We start from the raw sequence: 20,616 nt of genomic DNA on the forward strand, positions 1-20,616 counted from the left end.
CTTGGGGGTTCACATTAGATTTTGTTGCTGAAGTTTATGTGCAATAAACTGATTATATTTCTACAATACACAATATTTTTTATTATTTTTTTATACATAATAATATTTAATTATAAAAATACTTAAGATTCTTTTTAAATATTGAATGGCTATGGAGGGGGGTCCAATAAAGCAAAACAGAAATCAAAGGGGTCTAATAGGAAAAAAATGGTTAGGAAATTGGGTTTAAACTGCTAGGTACATGTACAAAAGATGGTGGCAAATTCAGTGTAGCTTTCAACCAGGAGCAGTCGTCAATCAAGTGTATCCAACTTTCCTCAGGCATTTCAACCCTATAGCACATCCTCAGCAGTAATGACTAGTCATAGTCCATCTTCTGGTTTCCAGCATAATCCCTGCAGCTTGTTAAAAAGCCAGCAGCATGTCTGCTATTCTACCTGTCCCAGTTATCTTCCTCTCCCTTCTTGCCACCCCCAGGGCAGTCAGCATCTTCCATGCCAAATGTACCAAGAAACTCCTGGGAAAAGTCAAACCTGCCAAACTTCTCCCACCCGCAAAGAATGAGAAGAAGACTGTAAATATTTAAAAAATTCATATCTCTTCTAATTTCTGCATTGTCACTAGATGAAACAGAAGCAATAATCACATGCTGTCAAATGTTGGAATCACAGCCAGTATATTGTGTTTTTTTTTTTGCTAAGTCATCATTGAAAAGTATTTTATGTATATAACCAAATAAAACAAGCTTTCAACTGGCCTATAAAATACATGAACTTGATAATTTACTTCAAGTGTACATGATACATACAATAACATGTCACTAATTTGTAATGAATTGAGGCTTTTCTAAAGCCATCATAAAACGCATTGAATTGCAGTACTTTGCTACACAGGATCTACTAAAGGAAAAATATTTTTAATATCAAAATAATAATAAGTGATGCACAGGTCCTGCAGTTCCCTAGCCTGGACAGTTTTATCTCTGAATGGTCCCTAATGCAACATTTCAAATTAAATTCAATGATAAATCTATTTAACATGACAGCCTTGCAAAAAAATGACGTTCCAGCAATGGTTCTTTATGCAGGCAGCAGATCAAACTGGCAATACACACACACACACTATTTATAGCTTCTTTCTAAACTTATAAAAAATTCCACAATGGATACAATTCTATCCTATTGACCAAATGTAGACAATAAAGTGACAATTAGATGCTCAAACAAAATGCAAATATTTACATTTGTGAAAAATATTCCAGTCATACAAGACCTGATAAACGCATATTTAAAATTAAAACATATACTATGCAATATGTACTTTCACCATCATCCACTTTTCCATGCTCATATGGATCAGATAGAATTTGTCAAGATGGATTTTCTTCAGCCCTTCCAGTTGCCAAGCCACCCGTTTCCAAGGTATTATTTCCCCCATGACCAGATATGTTTTCAGATAAAACTGGAAATGAAGGACACTGCTAGCATAACACAAAGTCAAAATAAGGAGACACTAACACATGCACACACACACACATCAGGGTTCTTTCAGTTTCTGTCAACCAAATCCTCTGAAAAGACTTGTTCGGCCCAGGGCTATAGAAAACACTTGTGCAAAGTACCACACAGTGGGACTGAACCTGGAATTAAGTAGTTGAGAAGCAAACTTCTTATCATACAGCCATGCCGGCACCTAACCACACTTAAGCCTTCACTATAAACATATGCATTTTTTTTTATATATACCATTTCTTTTTTTTTTTTTTCTTTCCTTTACCCACACATCTAAGGTAAATTATTGAAATCACTTACCTATATTTTTGTCGTCCACTTCCTTTTTGGTCTGTTCAGAAATGATTTCTTTATTTTCAACTTCTTTTTCTACTACATTATTTTCATTACCAATTACTTTCCCTTTCTTCTTAGCCATTTTGTTATTACTATTGTTATTGTTATTATTATTGTTGTTGTTGTTATTAGTGGTGGTGGTAGTGGTGGTGGTGCTGTTATTATTGTTGTTGTTGCTGCTGTTATTGTTGTTGTTATTACTATTAGGTAAACTAACAGAACTAGACTGTTCTTTAATTTTAGACTCGACAGGAGAAAGTTTTTCTTCAACAGTAGTTTGTTGTATATCTCTATCTACTAAAACTTCTTTTACTCTATCAGTATTCTCACTCGATTCCTGGGAACTTTCATCAAAAGACTGTTCACTTTCGCGTTGTTTTCGCCGTAGTTCTTCCTCTGCAAAGCAAAGATGTTCAAAATAAATTAGCTGCTACAAAATTAAAAATCAATAATGAAAATAGTCTACAAACAAGCAACGTGTATAATTAACTAAAAAAAAAGAAAAATCTATAAATTGTGAGTAAAAACAACGAAAATAGAATATTCAAAAACGCTGAAAATACATCGCAAATTGCACCAGAACAGATTTTATTAATACAAGATAAACTCGAAATTTTTCTATAAAATCTATAGAATTTTTTTTTTCTTTTTCGTCCAAATCAGACATTTATCTTTCGAGTTAACAGCAATAACTTAATGACAAATGCATAATTAAAAATACAATCAACACAAACTCTGTTTTATCTGACATATTAAGAAGGAACGTTCACATGGGTCTGGACCAACTAAGAGTTTGTTTAATCACTAATCCAATTTTTCAGCTTTATTAGTTCAAAGGAAAAGGGGGAAAAATGCATCCGGTTTTCTTATTTTTTTTATTTTTAAGAATGAAATTTATGAAATGCAAAAAAATTATATATATATCTATATAATTAATATATAACGTACTGTTAAGTGGGGATAGAATTGCGTCCATCCGATTTTAATTAGATATAACATAATACCAAAAACAAGAACGTGTTGTGTGTGTGTGTGATAAAGTATGGTTGAATAAAAACTGGCGGAAAATAACGATGGTTTCGGGTTAAAACGAGAAAAAAGTTGGTGAAAAACGAATTAGCAGCAATTTACGAAGCAGGACACATGAATATACATACATGTGTATGTGTGCGTGCAAGTGTGTGAATATTTATATATATATTTATGTGTATATACATACATACACATATACACACACAGCCAGATCCGCCATATCTGGTGGATGGTGATAAGCAGGACCAAAGAGTAAGAAAAACCAGCAAAGATACCAATTGATCGAATCATGGGGGGAAAAAAAAAGAAGTGAATCGTTTATTGAATAAAAGAGAAATTTCCATTCGTAAACACCCAACAAAACCTGCAATTATACACACACACACACATATATATATATACATCAGTGAATGTATATATACATATATGTGTGTGTGTGTATATATATGTGTGTGTGTGTGAGTGTATATATATGTGTGTATTTATGTGTGTGTGTATATATGTGTGTGTGTATATATGTGTGTGTATATATATGGTGTGTGTGTATATATATATATATATGTGTATATATATGTGTGTATATATGTGTGTGTATGTATATATATGTGTATGTATATATATGTGTGTGTGTATATATATATGTGTGTGTGTGTGTATATATGTGTGTGTGTGTGTATATATATATATGTGTGTGTGTGTACATATATGTGTGTGTGTACATATATGTGTGTGTGTATATATATGTGTGTGTGTGTAACTTTATTAATTACATGGCTAAAGGAACGGCCTTCCCCGCTTCTGGCACTGAGCGAAATTTATACAAAGGTTAGATAGAACAAAGCAATTTATCATCCTTTTACATGATAGATATTGCTTTGCAAAGAAAGCGCAGGGAGTAGACAATGGGAAAATAAAAGATTTGTTCTAGATATAAGAGGAGAAAATAAGGAGAAAGAAAGGCTTAACAAAAAAAATTTTGAGAGAGACACAGAGAGAGAGAAAGAGAGATGGATGGAAAAAACGGACAAATATGAAGCGATAAGCATTCGAAGCCATCCATCCCGACATGGAAAAATATTATTTAAGTAGAAATAATGTTTGAGTGAAAATAAAAGCGAAGACATTCCGTCGTCGTGTTGTGGAGAAAAATCCTTTTTTTTTTGTGAAGAAGAAGATCTAAGGTGGGAAAAATGTAGGAAAAGATTTAGTGATGATGAGAAGAGGGGAGAGAGAGAGACGACTCTGTGTGGTTATTGAAAAGGAAAGAGTGAAAGGAGAGAGATATATGGAATGAATATAAAAAGCAGTCGTTTCACACCACACACCACCACAGAGAGATTATTATATATTTGTAACAAGGAAGGAGGTGGCGGCGACCTTGCTTGCAAAAATGAGGACAAAAGATTTTGCAAAAGATGTTTAAAAAGGGAGGAAAAACGGCGGAATAAATGAATCGGATTCGTTCTGCTTTCCTCTCGTTTAAACTACAAATGCTTAGATTTACACTTTGGCAGAAATATCCATCCGTGTAATCGATGCTATTCTGCTAAAAAAAGGCCACCGAAATCTCTCGATTTTTTCCTCTCCTCTCCTCTCTCTTCTCTTCTGAAATTATATATCGGCCATTTGTATATATACAGAATAGCAAAAATGTGGCAGAATTCTCTTTCCCAGCGACGAACCGACCAAACGGGGCAAACAATCTAACCCGCGACCGATTCGCTGGGTTCCTTTCAACCTTTGCTTCGTGTACCGAATGCAGAAATATAACAGAAACAGACATTATTTTTCCGAGTAGAGTAAATGAGAAATACGTCTAATACTTACATCCGTTTCCTCCGAATGAGGAAGGCGAAACGCAGCAAGGTCATATGTTCGTTAAATACATTCTGGCATTCTACTCATTCTACTGCACTAGGATTAGCAAACCGATTGACAGAATGTAGTTCGGTTGAACTCAGATTATAACTTTCGCTTTGTTAAACATTTACTAATTTTTTTTTTTTATTATTATTACTATCATTATTATTATTTTTATTATTCTTACGGTGATAATTTAAAATTAACGACTAAAAAAAAATAAACTACTTTTAAATTGGCATTTTCTTTCACATTTACTGTGGCGATAGAGAATGAAATTTAAAACTATTTTTTTTCTTACAAATTTTATTTTACAAACTTAGGGGTTCAATTAAAACTGATAATATTTTACAATAAAAATTATAAAATAATTATGAAACAAAATAGTGCAAAATATTATTCTAAAAATAATATTTCTGATAAGTATGCAAACCTATGTGTATGTGTGTGTGTGTAAAACATTTTAGTAAAGTGTTGTTTTCATTTAGTTAAAAAACCTTGGATATTTGCCACCAGAACATAAAATAACTAAACAAAACAAAATTACATATATTTATTCAGTATGAAATTCCTAACATAATGAAAGACAGACATATTATCCTCATAATCATATGGTTGGAAACAGAAGAAATTAAGAAAACTGGGAATATTCTGTCACCAAAAACGAATCTAATCCAGATGGTGCAATGTTAACATATAATAAGGAGAGAAACAGTGCCACCTTAAGACATCGGCACACTGGGCAGTTACTAGAGGGCCCTCACTGGTAACAGGGCAATTACTGGGGGGCCGTCGCGGGTAACTGACCTATGTATGCTGTGGTTTGCTGTTGAACAAATAAATATTCTTTTCTACTCTAAGCACAAGGCACGAAATTTTGAGGGAGGGGGCAGTCGATTAGATTGACCCCAGTATGCAACTGGTACTTAATTTATCGACCCCGAAAGGATGAAAGGCAAAGTTGACCTCGGCGGAGTTTGAACTCAGAACGTAAAGGCAGACGAAATACCACTAAGGTTTTCGTGCGGCATGCAAACGTTTCTGCCAGCTCGTCGCCTTTGAATAAATAAATATTTTAGGGTCCAGTGCATAGCTTTGCCCAAAAGTCTATAATGCGCAAAGATGACCCTGGAGAGAGAAGTCTAATATTTTGGGCAGAATTCATTCTTCAGAGAAACAAAAGATGCTGTTTCATTTCTCTCTGCCAGAAATGGTAAACTTTTCTTCCTTACAGCATAAAATTTATTCCACTGCTTAAATCTCATTCGTATCTCATAAAACTGTTTTTATGTTGCTATTTTAATCAGTATCGTTTGCTTGACTTCAGTCAGGATTCCACAGTTTTACATACTAAAAATACAAACAGTTACCATCTCTCCAGTTCAAGAGACCACTCAACAATGATCACAACGGGCCTACAGATCACAACCAGCAAGAAAGTTCCTCCACTTTGGTAAAATCATACTCTTTACTCTTTTACTTGTTTCAGTCATTTGACTGTGGCAAATCGACCCCAGGACTTATTCTTTGGAAGCCTAGTACTTATTCTATCGGTCTCTTTTGCCAAACTGCTAAGTTACGGGGACGTAAACACACCAGCATCAGTTGTCAAGCGATGCTGGGGGGACAAACACAGACATATACACACACGTACACATATACATATATACGACGGGCTTCTTTCAGTTTCCGTCTACCAAATCCACTCACAAGGCTTTGGTCAGCCCGAGGCTATAATAGAAGACACTTGCCCAAGGTGCCACACAGTGGGAATGAATCTGGAACCATGTGGTTGGTAAGCAAGCTACTTACCACACAGCCAATCCTGCTAAATATCCCCTTTTTTTTTTATCATTACATGTAATGAGAAATAGGAACAAAAGGGTTTTATGCTCACTATTGTGTTAGCCTCCACTGTTTACAGTTTATTTTTCTAATTACTCAATTCACATTTGTGTTTTTAGGCACCAAATGGAAAAGCTTATTAGTTCACTCAGAGTACTTGGTTTAATTTCACCATTGTCACAATCATCATCATTCAACATCCACTTTCCATACTTGCATGGTTTAGACAATTTGATATAAGATCCAGCAAACTGGAGGGCTGCAATGAGCTCCAATGTCAGCTTTGACACGGTTTCTACGTCTGGGTGCTCTTCCTAACACCAACTATTTTACAGTGTGTACTGGGTGCTTTTCTCAAGCCACTGGCCCCTGATGAGGTTGCCGAGTAACTTGCAAGACAGGAAAAGGGCAGAATAAAAAGAAAAAGAGAAATTACTATCGACTAGGTGCAAAGAAGTATTTGGAAGAGGGGTTTTTTATGCCACGTGTTGAGAGGCTAATGTATGACAAAAGGGTAAGTGCAAGTATCTTGTTATGAAGAAAATACATGACACCTCATGTTCTTTTAAAAAAATAATTAATGATTTTTTTTTTTATCATTACATGTCATATAACATTTGTTGTGGAGGTACAAACATTTTCTAGAGGTGTAGTATATAGCAAAAGTTGTGAACCACTGCTGTAGAGTACAATTCGAGGGAGATTTAGCTGTTAGTTCTAACAGGCCAAAAAAATAAATCATGCAGAGATTCCCTGGTTAGATGTTTCAAAAAGCTAATGGTAAATCAATATTCTTGTCTTTGATATACATTACTCAGCTATTTTAATAATGAGTTATCATGGATTAGGATGTTATATTCTGTATCAAAAACTGTATAAAGGGAACGTGTCTAGCAGTTGTTGCTTGCAGGACCAAGCTGTCGACTGATTTATCAACCATTAAAATGAAAAAGAAACAGTCCATATGTAGGAACTGAATTAAAATATGGCATGCTTGATTTCACTACGCATATTTTGGTCTGCATATATTAAATATAACATTTCAAAGTCTTAGCTGAAACTTATTAAAATTTCACAACAAAGAAATACCAGAGGCATAAAGATTAAAGTTCTTTGTTTAAATGGTGGGGGGGAAAAAAAATTATGAATTACCATCAGTTGTTTTTGCTGTAAATAAAAGTCAGCTATGAGAAGAAGAATGGAATGAAAGAAAAAAGAAAAAAGAGAGAGTTTTCTAGTTTCAAAATGTTAAATTTAAATGCAAAGTATTCTCTCAAAGGATTTCTTCAGTAAGAAATCAACGACTTGGTCTTGAAGACAGGAGTTGGATCACCGTACCTGAGGCAGAATTGGTCTGGAAAAACAGTGCTAATTACATGAAATAAGAATGTCAGGATTCAAAGAAATAAGATGTTACCACTGCAACAAATGTAATCTTAATAGTCTCTCTCCCTTTCTCTCCTCATATACACACAATTATAATTATCAGAAATAAAAATTGCCACATTCAAAGTAACATCACATATACACACATATACAATGTTAACATTTTATCTTCATTTGTTTATGATTTTATTCATAAATTATAATAAACAATTCACACAAATATACATATCATTAACAGTAACATACAAGCTATACAAACACATATATATACATACACACACATACATATACATACACATTTTACATGTAAGTCAATTTCTGATTGGAGACTAAAGTAACCTTACACAAAATGCAGAAATCAAACTACTTAATTCAAAGAAATGCATACATCCACACCATTAAATAAAGAGAAAAGTTAAACATGCAATCAATTCAAGAACTAATTAATTGACTGTTTCCATGGTGATTTAATGGCAACTGTGCAAAGAGAGGTGAGATTTACAGTGAAAAAAAAATAATCAGACAAATTAGAGAACTGAAAAAGCATTTCTTGCGACACATGGTGAGAACAAACATTAAAAGAAGAAAAAAAAATGCAAATTTATGATGGATTATTAGACAGAAATGAAGTTAGAGAAATATTAAAATGAAAATTATATTTTCTTATTTAATTACATTTTATTGTTCTTTTTATTAGAGTTTTTTTTCTGTGTTGGTCATTAAACAAAAATAGAAATGAAATTAATCCAATTTCAACAGCATTAGCCCACATCAACTAACGACATTGTCATCTGCTCAATGGTATGCAAAAATATTTTTTTTCAATTCCACCATCATCGTTTTAATATCTGTTATCTGTCCTTGCATGGCTTAGAGAAGATTTGCTGAGGCAGATTTTTCTGGAGGTTGATGCCCTTCCTGCTATCAACTCTCACTTGTTTCCAAGTAAGATAACATTTTCCCCCAAGTCTGGGCAGGGAAAATTGGAAGCAAATGACACGGCTTGCAGGAGAGTAAAGTTTGTTTACAATTATCATGTGATATCAAAACAAAGAAAACACACACACACAAACAAATGATGGGCATCTTTTCAGTTTCTGTTAACCACATTAACTCAGAAGGCCTCAGTCCACCTTGTAGCTAGAGTACAGGAACTATAGTAAAGGTGGCGAGCTAGCAGAATCGTTAGCACGCTGGGCAAAATGCGTAGCCGTATTTCGTCTGCCGTTACGTTCTGAGTTCAAATTCCACCGAGGTCAACTTTGCCTTCCATCCTTTCAGGGTCGATAAATTAAGTACCAGTTGCGCACTGGGGTTGATGTAATTGACTTAATCCCTCTGTCTGTCCGTGTTTGTCCCCTCTTTGCTTAGCCCCTTGTGGGCAATAAAGAAATATATAGTACAGGAGTCACCAAACTCTTTTACATGGTGGACCAGATAACTGAGAGAATGGCATGTGCAGGCTGCATAACCATTTTGTCCAATTACAGTACAATGAATACACAAAAAATAAAAACAACCAGCTTATTTATTTACCCAAAAGTTACCAAAGAAGGCGACATTAGCAATAAGATCGTTATATCACACTCAGTGCACACATGTCTGAATCTCACAAACTAAGCAGCAAAAAAGGTTAGTGAGATTAGTGAAACTGGTGTTTAGCTTTTAAGAAACGACAAAATATCTGTCTGTCTCTGTGTGTGTGTGTGTGCGTGTCCTTTATACAAATCCACAATTTTTCAGTTAGAGGGCTCGCACTTTCTATGGTCATTCAAAACTATCCAAGGGTTGTCATGCACATCTTTACATTTCCCCAGTCACCCAACAAATCCATTAAAAAAATCAATAGAAGTGACTTTTTTGTGAATTTTCTATCCAAAACACAATCAAAATGCCCAAAACTTGATACGCCAATTGAAAGCTTGCCATCTGTATGTGATTGGCTGGAGATTTGGACAGTACTCGCGTGTATGTGAACATGCACACAGCTGTATATGCATGCACCAGCACTATGACCCGGCATTGCTGGGTCATAGTGCTAGTCATCAATATTTGCTTTGGAATTGCTGCATCCAACCAAGAGAATTGATTCCAAATGTTCATCAATCAACCTCGTTAGATGGGCTGACTTCACATTCTTCATTATTGAAAATGTTAGCTCACAGACATAAGTTGTTCCAAACACTGATGCCATACCAGAGGCAAATGAACTAACTACAGGTATTTACACAAAAGGTACAGTGCGGCAGTAGGCCGGATGAACTGACCCTGTGGGCCATAGTTTAGTGACCCTTGCTATAGTAGAATACATCTGCGCACTTGCTGCTGCATAGCACTGGGACTGAAACTGAAACCACAAGGTTGCAAACCAAAGTTCTTAACAACACAACTTACACAAAAGGTACAGTGCAGCAGTAGGCCAAATGAACTGACCTTGTGGGCCATAGTTTAGTGACCCTTGCTATAGTAGAATACATCTGCTCACTTGCTGCTGCATAGCACTGGGACTGAAACCACAAGGTTGCAAACCAAACTTCTTAACAACAAAACCTTACCTATGAAACCTAATACTGTAGAAGACCATCAAGTTGGCTGTCACAACAATACTTCAGCAATGTCTTAAAGAATTTAACACACGAGAAGCCAGGCTTCTCTCACCATTTATGTATCTTACCTTCAACTCTTTTTTTCACTTCTCGTTGCATTTCAAAAAGCTTCTTCTGTTGTTCAAGGTACTGCTTGATAAATTCGCTTTGCCCAGCAACTTCATCGTTCTGCAGCTAAAAACAACCAGGAAGAAGTTTTTAAAAAATCAGCCTTGCAGACTAATTAGACATCTGAAGAAGGGGAGATGGATATAAAACAGTTAAGTGATTTCTTTTCTGCTTTAATTAATAAACATGTCCAACAATTAGAACTTATAATGTACACAATACAAAATATACAATCATAATTATTCTTTAATCATCCATCAGAAGAAATACAGATGTTAAATATATTGAACAATATACAGAATTATCAATGACAAAATTAAAATGTTGTTGAAATAAAAATTACTAATTTTAATAGTTTTTTATAATACAATAAAAATTAACATCAATGCAGAAGAATTGAGAAAATAAATTATTTTACGATGCCAGGTATGTCCATCAAAACTTTTAAATATGAAGGCATTACATTTGATATTAAAACATAATCTTTAGAAAAATGTCAAGCAACAAAATTCAAAATTCTTATATTTTTCTTATATTTATATACGTGTATGATGTATGTTATATATATATATATATATACATGCATACACTAAATGAGTAAAAGAAAAAAAAGAGAGTAATAGAATCAAAGAGAAAAATTGTTTCCACTAAATATACATGAATTGTGTGTATGTGTAAGTATGTATATGTATTATTTATCTCAGCATTAATGAGCTTAAGTATTATAAATGAACAGTCAATGTTTTAATACAAATGACATGAGACATCATAAGCAGAAAAAAAGCACCAGGCATGGTGAGAATCTCCAAACGAGGTATTACTTGTGGTGAAAGCACATGGCTTAGTAGTTAGGGTACTCACCACACGATCGTAAGGCCAGGTAGTTCAATTCCTGGTGGAGAGTTGTGTCCTTGACCAAGACACTTTATTTCACATTTGCCTAATTCACTAACCTGGCAAAAATGAGTAGTAACCATATTTCAAAGGACCGGCCTTGTCACATTTTGCGTCACGCTGACTCCCCCAGAGAACTATATTAAGAGTACGCATGTTTGTGGAGTGCTCAGCCACTTGCATGTTAACTTCACGAGGAGGCTGTTCTATTCTTTTATTGTTTTACTGGTTTCAGTCATTGGACTGCAGCCATGCTGGACCACTACCTTAAAGGGTATTAGTCGAAGAAATCGATCCCAGAACTTATTCTTCATAAGCCTAGTACTTATTCTATCGGTCTCTTTTGCTGAACCGCTAAGTTATGGAGGACATAAACACACCAACATCAGTTGTCAAGCAATGGCAAGGGGACATACACAAATATATATATATATATATGCCTGACTGGCTCCTGTGCCGGTGGCACATAAAAAGCACCATTTGAGCATGATTGATGCCAGTGCCTCATGACTGGCTCCACTGCCGGAGGCATGTAAAAAGCGCCATTCAAGTGTGATCGATGCCAGTGCCTCCTGACTCCCCTCACTGCACATGCCGGTGGCACATAAAAAAGCACCCACTACACCCTTTGCGTGGTTAGTGTTAGGAAGGGCAACCAGCTGTAGAAACCTTGCCAGATCAGATTGGAGCCTGGTGCAGCCTCCAGGCTTGCCAGTCAAACCGTCAAACCCATACCAGCATGGAAAGTGGACACTAGACGATGACGATGATGATATATGACAGGCTTCTTCCAGTTTCTGTCAACCAAATCTACTCACAAGGCTTTGGTCGGCCTGAGACTATAGTAGAAGACACTTGCCCAAGATACCATGCAATGGGACAGACAGGCTCCTCTCCAAAAATTTTGAGCCTTGTGCCTAGAGTAGAATATTTGGCCATGCTCTCTGCATGGAGTTCAAACCCTGCCAAGATAAACTTTGCATTTTTATCTTTTCAGAGTGGTTAATAATCAATCCCCATTACTGTCGTCTGTTTTTTTTTTAATATTTAAGCCTGGTACTTAATCTATCAGTCTCTTTTGCCAAGCCATTAAGTTACAGGGATGTAAACACACCAACACCAGTTGTTAAACAAGGAGTGGAGGGGAGATGCAAACACACACAAGCATGTGCAGGAGTGCATGCACGACAGGTTTCTTTTCAGTTTCCATCTACCAAATCCACTCACATGACTTTGGTCAACCTGAAGCTATAGTAGAAGACACTTGCCCAAGGTTCCACACAGTAGAACTGAACCTGGAACCATGTGGTTGGGAAGCAAACTTCTTACCGCACAGCCATGCCCACACCTCTTTTACTCGTTTCAGTCATTTGACTGTGGCCATACTGGAGCAGTGCTTTTAGTCGACCAAATCGACACCCAGGATTTATTCTTTGTAAGCCTAGTAATTATTCTATCAGTATCTTTTGCCGAACTGCTAAGTTATGGGGATGTAAACACACCAGCATCGGTCGTCAAGCAATGTTGGGGGGGGGGGACAAACACAGACACACAAACATATACTCACACATACATATATATACATACAACGGGCTTCTTTCAGTTTCCGTCTACCAAATCCTTCACAAGGCTTTGGTCAGCCCGAGGCAATAGTAGAAGACACTTGCCCAAGGTGCCATGCAGTGGGACTGAACCCGGAACCATGTGGTTCATTAGCAAGCTACTTACCACACAGCCACTCCTACACCTAAAGACAAAAAAAAACTATAATTTACTCCAACCACTGTTTTTCTCGTTAGCATCACCTAATAAGATTCAGCCATTTCCCTCTCTAATTAGCAGTTCTTGTATTGCATATACTTAATTAAACAAAACCTTATTTCCTAAGGCTACATTCCTGACATGAAAATTACAAATATGCAAAAAAGACTTTCTCTTCATCCAGTTTATAGAGAGAAGAAATACGTATGCTTCTAATTCCTCCAAACTTTCTTCATGCTTAACAGCTACAGAAGTAGTGCTTAGGTTACCTAGGGAACAGAATTAATCACATTAGTCTATATCAGTGGTTCCCAAACTGTGGTCCGCAAAGGTAGTACTGGGAGTCCTTGAACTAAATTCAAAATTTCATATATATATATATATATATCACCGTGACCGACCAAGCTATCAGATGTTGCTACACATCGCTGGTCACAATGTGCTTCGCATTGTTTTAGCCTTCAAATGATGCCACCCCGCTGGCTAAGCGAGCAGGCCAACAGAAGAAAGAGTAAGAGAGAGTTGTGGTGAAAGAGTACAGCAGGGATGGCCACCACCCCTGCCGGAGCTTCGTGGAGCTTTTAGGTGTTTTCGCTCAATAAACACTCACAACACCCAGTCTGGGATTCGAAACTGCGATTCTACAACCGCGATTCCGCTGCCCTAACCACTGGGCCATTGCGATCTCTATATATTTAAACCAGAAGTTGTCTGTGTATGGCAGGTTTGGTAGCCTTCAACTAATACTATCTCCTCCAAGACCCTGCAGCGCAAGTTGACCAAAATTGAGAGTATGATAGAAGGCTTGCTCTTCCTTCCGTAGAAGAAAAATTTCAAATCGGACCATGTTAACACCAAAAATTATTTACATCAAAATGGTGCTTTTTTTCTATGAAAATCCCTATTTTTTACGATTTTTTGACTGCCGTGTCGCCATTTTTCGGTGTATTTCAACCGGAAAAATGTTCACTTAAAGAGAATAACAAGCTACATAATGCAAAAATTTTTACTTTTCAAAAATTCCAATTCTAAAGGGTCAAAACAAACCCGAGCAACGCCAGGCAATACTGCTAATAAAAGGATAAAATTAATCAATTAAATTAATTAATTAATCAATCAATCAATTAATTAATAATTTTACCAAGTAGATCAGCATGTTAAAATAACCTTTATAGGTAAAAATTATACAAATATTTTATAATTATAAACATAATTATAATTAGGGTTCAGCTAATTATTTCACCACATACCGAATTTAGAAATAGCATACACGTGGGTATAGGGAATGAATAGTGTATTCACATTCGGCTCTGTAAATTTTGGAAGTGTTGGTTGGATATCTGTTACCCGATGTAGCTGGATCGTGTGCACTTTCAAATTTTATAATTGGAAATGCTACGCTGAAGAGAGAACTAAGTAAATTTTTAAACACTTTAATCTCGAAACACGTATGTAGTTAATCCTGGTCGTGTTGATTCATTGTTTTTCTCTCTCCCTACGTAAAAAAAGTATGTTACTGTCATGGAGATTCTTACAGTAGTAGAAAAGGAATTTCTAACTCCTATTTCTAAATTCGGTATGTGGTGAAGCAATAAGCTGAACCCTAATTATAATTATGTTTGTAATTATAAAATATTTATATTTATATATATATATACACACACATATAATAATAATGTTCGTCCTTCGGTTCGAAGATGACCAACTGACATCATCTGATGGAACTGCCGCCATGAGACCGGAGGTGGCTGGTGAGGCCAATCCGGGCAAGGAAGCCCCTCCCACAGGTGGGGCAGAAGTGGGTAGGGGCAGTGCTACTGGTGCAGGCGGCTCTGACTTTACGCATCTGACGTTTCTGCTCCGCTGACCGAATCCGTCCCTCCTCGGCTGTCCCTGCTCCCACGGTGATTGCGCTGCGCCAGGATGAGCGGTTGGCAGCAAGTGTCTCCCAGGTCTCTGTTCCGATGGAGAAGTCTTTGAGAGAGACCTTGAGACTATCCTTGTAGCGCTTTTTCTGCCCTCCGACTTTGCGCCTGCCCTGGCCGAGTTCACCGTAGAAGAGCTGTTTTGGGATGCGAGTGTCGGACATGCGGGAGACGTGGCCCGCCCATCTCAGCTGGGCCTTGCGCATGATTGTGATGGTGCTAGGGAGATCTGCCTGCTTCAGAACTTCCGTGTCTGGGACTTGGTCCTGCCAGCGGATGTGAAGGAGATTCCGAAGACACCTGAGATGGAAGTGGTTTATCTGGCGCTCGTGCCTTCGGTAAGCAGTCCACGTCTCGCAGCCGTATAGTAGAGTGGTAAGCACGACTGATCGGTAGACTTTCAGCTTGGTGTTGAGGCTGATTCCTCTCCGCTCCCAGACTTTCTTTCGCAGTCTCCCAAACGCGCTGCTTGCCTTGGAGATTCTGTTGATGGTTTCAGCATCTATGTTGGCATTGCAGGAGAGAGTGCTGCCCAGGTAGGTGAAGTTTTCCACCACTGCACAAGATCTCCAGTCACGTATGGACAGTAAGCTGTTGGACATTCGGAGTGACCAGTCCAGCATCGATGAGCAGTGGGAATCATTCAGGGACACGGTTCATTCCATCGCCCTTGAAACTCTGGGCCAAATTACGAGGAACCACCAGGACTGGTTCGACGAAAACGACCAGGAAATCCAAAAGCTCCTGGAAGAGAAACGCCGTCTGCTGCGGGCTCACCAAAATGACACCACCTGCACGGCAAAGAAGGCCGCTTTCAACAACATTCGCAGCACAGTCCAGGCTAAACTCCGCCTCATGCAAGATGCATGGTTAAGCGCCAAGGCGGATGAGATTCAGGGATACGCAGACACACACATATATATATATAAGGATAAGCATATTAAAAGGGGTCCATAGGAATACTCATTTAACTAAAAGGGGTTGGGAACCACTGGTCTATATATTTTGGATAAAGACTTAAACCATTGTTTCGAATGCAGTGCTTCTCAACTGAGGTCCATATGACTCCTGAGGATCCATGTAAGATTTTTAGGGGTCCACATAAACAAAGTAGTAAATTGGATCCATAGTATTATTTTGAATGCTAGAATCGTTGTGTCCCACCCACTCTACCCTAAGAAACCGAACAACTCCTCCACTTCTAAACTGCATCTTCCTCTTCTACACATTTCCTCTTCATAAACCATGATTGTCTTTCAATCCCCTTTCTTGCCCTCATTGCCCTGCTCAATGTATCACTGCTCCCTCCCACCCCCAACACTCACACCTTAATTTTCTACCCAGGTTCGATGCTCAGATCCTTATTACTTGTGAGCATACCTTAGCCCAACATCATCTCTCTCCTGCTCTCTCTTACATTTTTGTTGTTTCCTACTCTCTCCTACTTGTTTTTCCTCTGACTAGATCACCAAGTATCTTCTTTACATCAGCACACTTCTTTCTGGCTGCTTTCTTGTACTTCCCTCACTAAGTAACCATGTACTTCCTCTTTAGCAAGACACCTATTTCTGCCTCTCTATTCTCCTGTTACATTCGAACCTTTCATCATCTGATACTGGCTCACCTCCTCTAAGGCACCCTCTGTTGTGGCACATCTACTTCTCTCTCTCTTTGACACACTCTAACCTCTCATCCTCTGACACAAGTTTCCCTCCTCAAATGCCCCTGCCCCTCTCATAATTCCTTGTCTTGCAAGTTACTTGGTTACCCTGCCAGTGCCGGTGCCATGTTAAAACCATCCAGTCCACATGGTCGGCGTTTGGAAGGGTATCCAGCTGTAAAAATCACGCCAAAACTAACCTCGCCCGTGCTAGTGCCACATAGAGAGTACTGAGTCCACTCCGTGAAGTGGTTGGTGTTATGAAGGGCATCCAGCCGTAAAACTCCTGCCAAAACAGACACAGTAGCCTAGGGTAGTTTTTCTATGTGGCTGGCTCTTGTCAACCATCCAACCCACGCATGCATGGAAGATGGACATTAAATGATGATGATGATGATGGTGATGAAAAAGCTTTGCTGTAGATGTATTATTTATTGCAAGAAACAGGTTTCTCAAACGTTTTTACATATTTCAACCAACACAAGTGAATGTGTGATGAACAAAATAGGTATTTTGAAAGAAGTATCTATAAAACTAGCTCTTATACATCAAATGGCTATTGGCCCCACCAGAATAAAATAATCATCAAAGGGGCCCATAGAAGAAAAAAAATGGTTCAAAATCACTGTTTTAAAGCATTTAGCAAACTTGAATCTCTTTCCATTGACAGTTTTTGCATTCAGTTCTAAAGTACCTACTGAGATTTGTAAAATTATGCAGCTTACATAAAGATCATACTTATCAATCAAACTATGACAAATTCTTGCATTCTTTGCTACTTCCAAACAAATATTTAGAAAAATCTACACTCTGAAATGAAACTAACACTATTTTAAATAGTAGAAAGGTTGAATACAATTTGAGAGGACAGACACACTAATGCTAATGTCATATAGTTCTGTTACTTACCACAGTCAATGCAGTCTAAGTCATCTGGACAGAATTATTTTATTTTATGTGTTGGGGGTAAAAACAGTAGCGGAGAAATAGAGCTGTTAATTAGTTAAAATCCAGTTAAATAACCTTTAGATTAAAGGTTGAAATCCTGACACAAGTATTTCTCTATAAACTTAGTTGGAAAACAATGTACAACATAATCCATGTTTTTATTTATTTATTGGTTGTGTTTTGCTCAAACAGAAAAGATATACACTCTGAGACATGGACAGAGAGAAAGTTTCCATGGATTAATGATTGGACTTAGCATAAAGTAATAGCATATACAAAAAAAAAAAAAAACTCTCTATTGTGATTGTTGTTCAAGTGAAGGAAATCATTTAATGTTTACTATAGAATTTGAAAAAGAGCATAATCTTCCGTTTTATGAACCAGAAAATGAAAGTACTAAACTCAGCTGAGAACAGCATTTGGCAACACTCACTCACAATTCAGCAATAAAATGAAATGTGAAAAATCTTTTTCTTTGAAACTGACTGCAGGCATCATTCTCATAAACAAAATGCATTAGAGAATGTCATCCTACATTATAATTTAGTTTTACTTCAAGATAAAAACAACATCGTAAATAAGCATTAGATATTAGCATCCAGTATATTCATTTTTCCTTCTGGCTTCATTTACAAAATAAATCTTACAGACTTTACATACACACGTTAATCAGATCTTCCAGATTCTCTTTATTGCTCTTTCACACACTTTCGTTTATGTGTGTTTTCCAAAACAGGCTTTCAATACCAGCAAAAATAATACTTTCACTTTCATTTTCACTATTGAGATTCCAGCAAATGACGATCTTTGCAGAGTTCAGTAGTTTCTCTTTCTAGTTCATAAAATGAAAGATCTCTGAAAAGAGAGATAGAGCATGGACGGCAAATAGCAAGATGTATGGATCGGGTTAGTTTTGATGAGGGAAAGCAAATTCCAATGCAAAACAAACCAAAAAAAAATCCGAATTTGAAAGGATATATGCAAGACGTCGACTACAAAACAAAAATGTATCCTTAAGTACAGTAGAAGGAAAATATAAAGAACATTTTTGAATATGTTAATGCTAAGGCTTAAAAATATCGAGAATTTACTGCTAGAGTAGCGGAAATAAATTATAGGATCTAAGGAAGGTGATGAGTTTGAAGAGAAGAAATGGCAGCAGCACAAAAGTGTAAATGCTTATGTGGTTAACTTCTACCTTTTATTCAATTCAGTCATTAGACTGCGACCATGCTGGAGCATCGCCTTGAATACTGTTTAGTCAAACAAATCGACCCCAGTACTTCATCATCATCATCATTAACGTCTACCTTCCATGCTGGCATGGGTTGGACCGTTTGACAGGAGCTGGCCAGGCAGAAGCCTGCATCAGACTCATGGTGTCTGTTTTGGCAGGGTTTTTATGCTTGGATGCCCTAACCCTAACACCAACCACCCAGCAGAGTGGGTTTGTCTGTTTTTTTTTATTTAAACCTGGTACTTATTCTATCAGTCTCTTTTGCCAAACTGCCAAGTTACAGGGACACAAACACAGCAACAGCAGAGGTAGGGGACAAACGCAGACACAAAGACACACACATACACACACTTCTCAAAACCCTGTAAAATCTATATGACAGCAACCAAACTCTCATATATACATATTTAATAATCCACATTTTAATATCACCTTTTACATGTTTGCATGGGTTAGATGAAGTTTTACTGAAGCAGATTTTCTACGGCCAGATGCCAGCCTTGACCTCTCTCCAAAGCACAGTAATATTTACCCATGGCCAGGCAGGTTTTCGCAGAATACTGGAAATGAATGGCACTCATTTACAACAATTGTGCAATGTCAAGATAAGGAGACACAGACATACACATACACATGCACACGAAAGCTTCTTTCAGTTTCCATCTACCAAATCAACTCACAAGTCTTTGATCAACCCAGGGCTTATAGTAGAAGACACTAGTTCAAAGTGCCACACAGTGAGAAGAATTCAAGGCCAAATAGTTGCGACACAAACTTCTTAACCTCTTTCTAAATATAAGAACAAAATAAAAATGAAAACACAGCAAAGATTTCTGATAAATAAACTCTAGAAACTACATGAACTAAATTTTTTGCATTCATCACTTGGCTCTTAAAACTTCAACAAGAGATCTAAACTTGAATCATCCTCTTTTTTTACTCTTTTCTCTTTTACTTGTTTCAGTGCTTGACAGGCAAACAGAGATAACCTAAGGTTGGGAGGACCCTTAAGTATTGCCAATGGCAACAACAACCCTTCTAGAATTGATATTATGATAAAAATATAGCCACTTCCCACAGCAATGTGGTTGGAGTCAGGAAGAGTAGCGAAGCATGGTGTCTGAATGATGCAAGAGCAGTGACTTGAAATAAGAACTGAATCAAACAATGATGACACCTCCAACCCGTGTGTGTATGTGTACACTCGCCATGAGAATTTAGAAATTCAAGATACACAAAATAATATATTTTTTAATGGTTGAACATCAACCTTTTTCTCTCCAAATGATTTTTAGCCCAATATTATACAATTTATTTACACTATATACATTACTATTTATATCTTTACTTTGAGTTCCATATTAAAAACGAATTATATATATATATGAGAGGTATTGGTATCTAGAAGACCCATAGAGTATATTAAACAGGAACATTAAACTCTGAGTAACAGTTTTTGTGATGTCTTTGCAGCTTTAGTAATAAAGCATTTTATTGTATCTCCTAT

At 37.0% G+C, this 20,616-nt stretch overlaps 1 protein-coding gene across 3 annotated transcripts in view; it reads right to left on the reverse strand.

Moving 5' to 3' along the window:
• The window catches only part of LOC115232645 (apoptotic chromatin condensation inducer in the nucleus), a 137,036-nt gene that overhangs the window by 50,469 nt on the left and 65,951 nt on the right, over window positions 1–20,616 (reverse strand). For all 3 annotated transcript variants that reach the window (XM_029802666.2, XM_029802656.2, XM_029802647.2), the window contains 2 exons: window positions 10,645–10,750; window positions 1,812–2,243 (listed from right to left, as the gene is read on the reverse strand). In XM_029802666.2, coding sequence (XP_029658526.1) covers window positions 1,812–2,243; window positions 10,645–10,750 — 538 coding nt within the window. The remainder of the gene's footprint in view (window positions 1–1,811; window positions 2,244–10,644; window positions 10,751–20,616) is intronic.

This window comes from Octopus sinensis, linkage group LG1, assembly GCF_006345805.1.
Source record: "Octopus sinensis linkage group LG1, ASM634580v1, whole genome shotgun sequence".
Lineage (NCBI taxonomy): Eukaryota > Metazoa > Mollusca > Cephalopoda > Octopoda > Octopodidae > Octopus > Octopus sinensis.